Below are 1,106 nucleotides of genomic sequence, written 5' to 3' on the forward strand. Positions count from 1 at the left end.
CCCTGGCTTCTGTCAGCGGTGGGAAAACAAGAGAAGCAAACCCACAAGCAGAGCAGGAAAAAAAAAAAACAATGAAAAAGATGTTGTAAAATGCCCACAAAAGGTAATTCTGTGCCAGTTCAGACCACCTAAATGCAGGCAGTGCAGGAGAGCAAGCAGAGGCGCCACAGACCGCCGCAAAAAAGGATTAAAATAAATTTAAAAAACAAAGAAAAATACTTGACTGTGACGTGAAACCACCAAGTGTCCCTACCACTTACCGCGCGAAGGCCAAGCTCAGACCAAGGATATGCTGCTGCAGCTGCTGTTGGGGCAGCTATGGCTCACGGGGGCGCACCGCACTCTAGCTGCGAGGCTTCTCCTTCTTTTGGCGGTAGAGGGCATAAAGACCGACGTTCGAGACCTTCACGATCTTGAAACGCACTCCGGGAATATCACCGACGGCGTGGCCAGAACGGCCAAATCCAGACACCAGCACCTCGTCGTTCTCCTCAATGAAGTGCAGGCAACCGTCATTCGGCACAAAGGCAATAATCTTCTTGTCGTTCTTGATCAGCTGCACGCGAACGCACTTACGAATGGCGGAGTTAGGCTGCTTCGCTCCAACACCAATCTTCTCCAGCACGATGCCCTTCGCGTGGGAGGAGCCACCAAAGGGGTTGGCCTTCTGTGCCACAAAGGTGTGGGACTTCTTCCAGCCCTTGTCTGCCCAGCGGTTCTTGCGGCGCAGGCGGACGAGCTTGCGCGCTGCGTGTTGTCCGTTGGCCTTGGTCATGGCTTCCCCAAAAAGAAAATGGTTTCCCCGTCTGCCGTCAAGGTCAAGAGAGACAGCAATGACAAAAACAACAAACGAAACAGAAAAGGAAGAAAAAGAAATACCGTCATGAAGATGATATTGCAAGGAAATACACCACGGGGCCACACCCGTTGCCAGAAACGGCAATGATAGAAAGGCAGCAGAAGCCCCCCCACCATCTTCCAAGCGTGCGTGTGCGGTGTGTGTGTGTGTGTGTGTGTGTGTTGTTGTTGTTTGTTTTTGAGCAACTTATTTCATACAAAATCAAAAAAACGAAAAACAAAAACAAAAAGAAATAGAACAACTAGAC

General features: G+C 50.1%; 2 protein-coding genes across 2 annotated transcripts in view, besides 3 other annotated features; one reads left to right on the forward strand and one right to left on the reverse strand.

Moving 5' to 3' along the window:
• TraAM80_01908 (ribosomal protein S23 like protein) overlaps positions 1–75 on the forward strand; it is a gene marked incomplete at both ends in the record, with an annotated part of 564 nt that extends 489 nt beyond the window's left edge. The window contains one exon of the mRNA XM_029378933.1: positions 1–75. This exon is cut by the window's left edge and continues 489 nt beyond it. Coding sequence (XP_029241162.1) covers positions 1–75 — 75 coding nt within the window.
• Positions 76–343: 268 nt separating this feature from the next.
• TraAM80_01909 (putative 40S ribosomal protein S23) lies at positions 344–775 on the reverse strand (the record flags this gene model as incomplete). Its single annotated transcript, XM_029378934.1, has 1 exon — positions 344–775. The coding sequence occupies one exon, from the start codon at positions 773–775 to the stop codon at positions 344–346; it is 432 nt and encodes a 143-aa protein (XP_029241163.1).
• A 61-nt stretch (positions 776–836) lies between these two features.
• Positions 837–879: a sequence feature (A-rich).
• A 116-nt stretch (positions 880–995) lies between these two features.
• Positions 996–1,021: a microsatellite.
• A 44-nt stretch (positions 1,022–1,065) lies between these two features.
• Positions 1,066–1,101: a sequence feature (A-rich).
• Positions 1,102–1,106: the final 5 nt, after the last annotated feature.

The sequence above is a fragment of the Trypanosoma rangeli genome, assembly GCF_003719475.1.
Source record: "Trypanosoma rangeli strain AM80 chromosome Unknown Tra_15.4_contig_00041, whole genome shotgun sequence".
Classification (NCBI taxonomy): Eukaryota; Euglenozoa; class Kinetoplastea; order Trypanosomatida; family Trypanosomatidae; genus Trypanosoma; species Trypanosoma rangeli.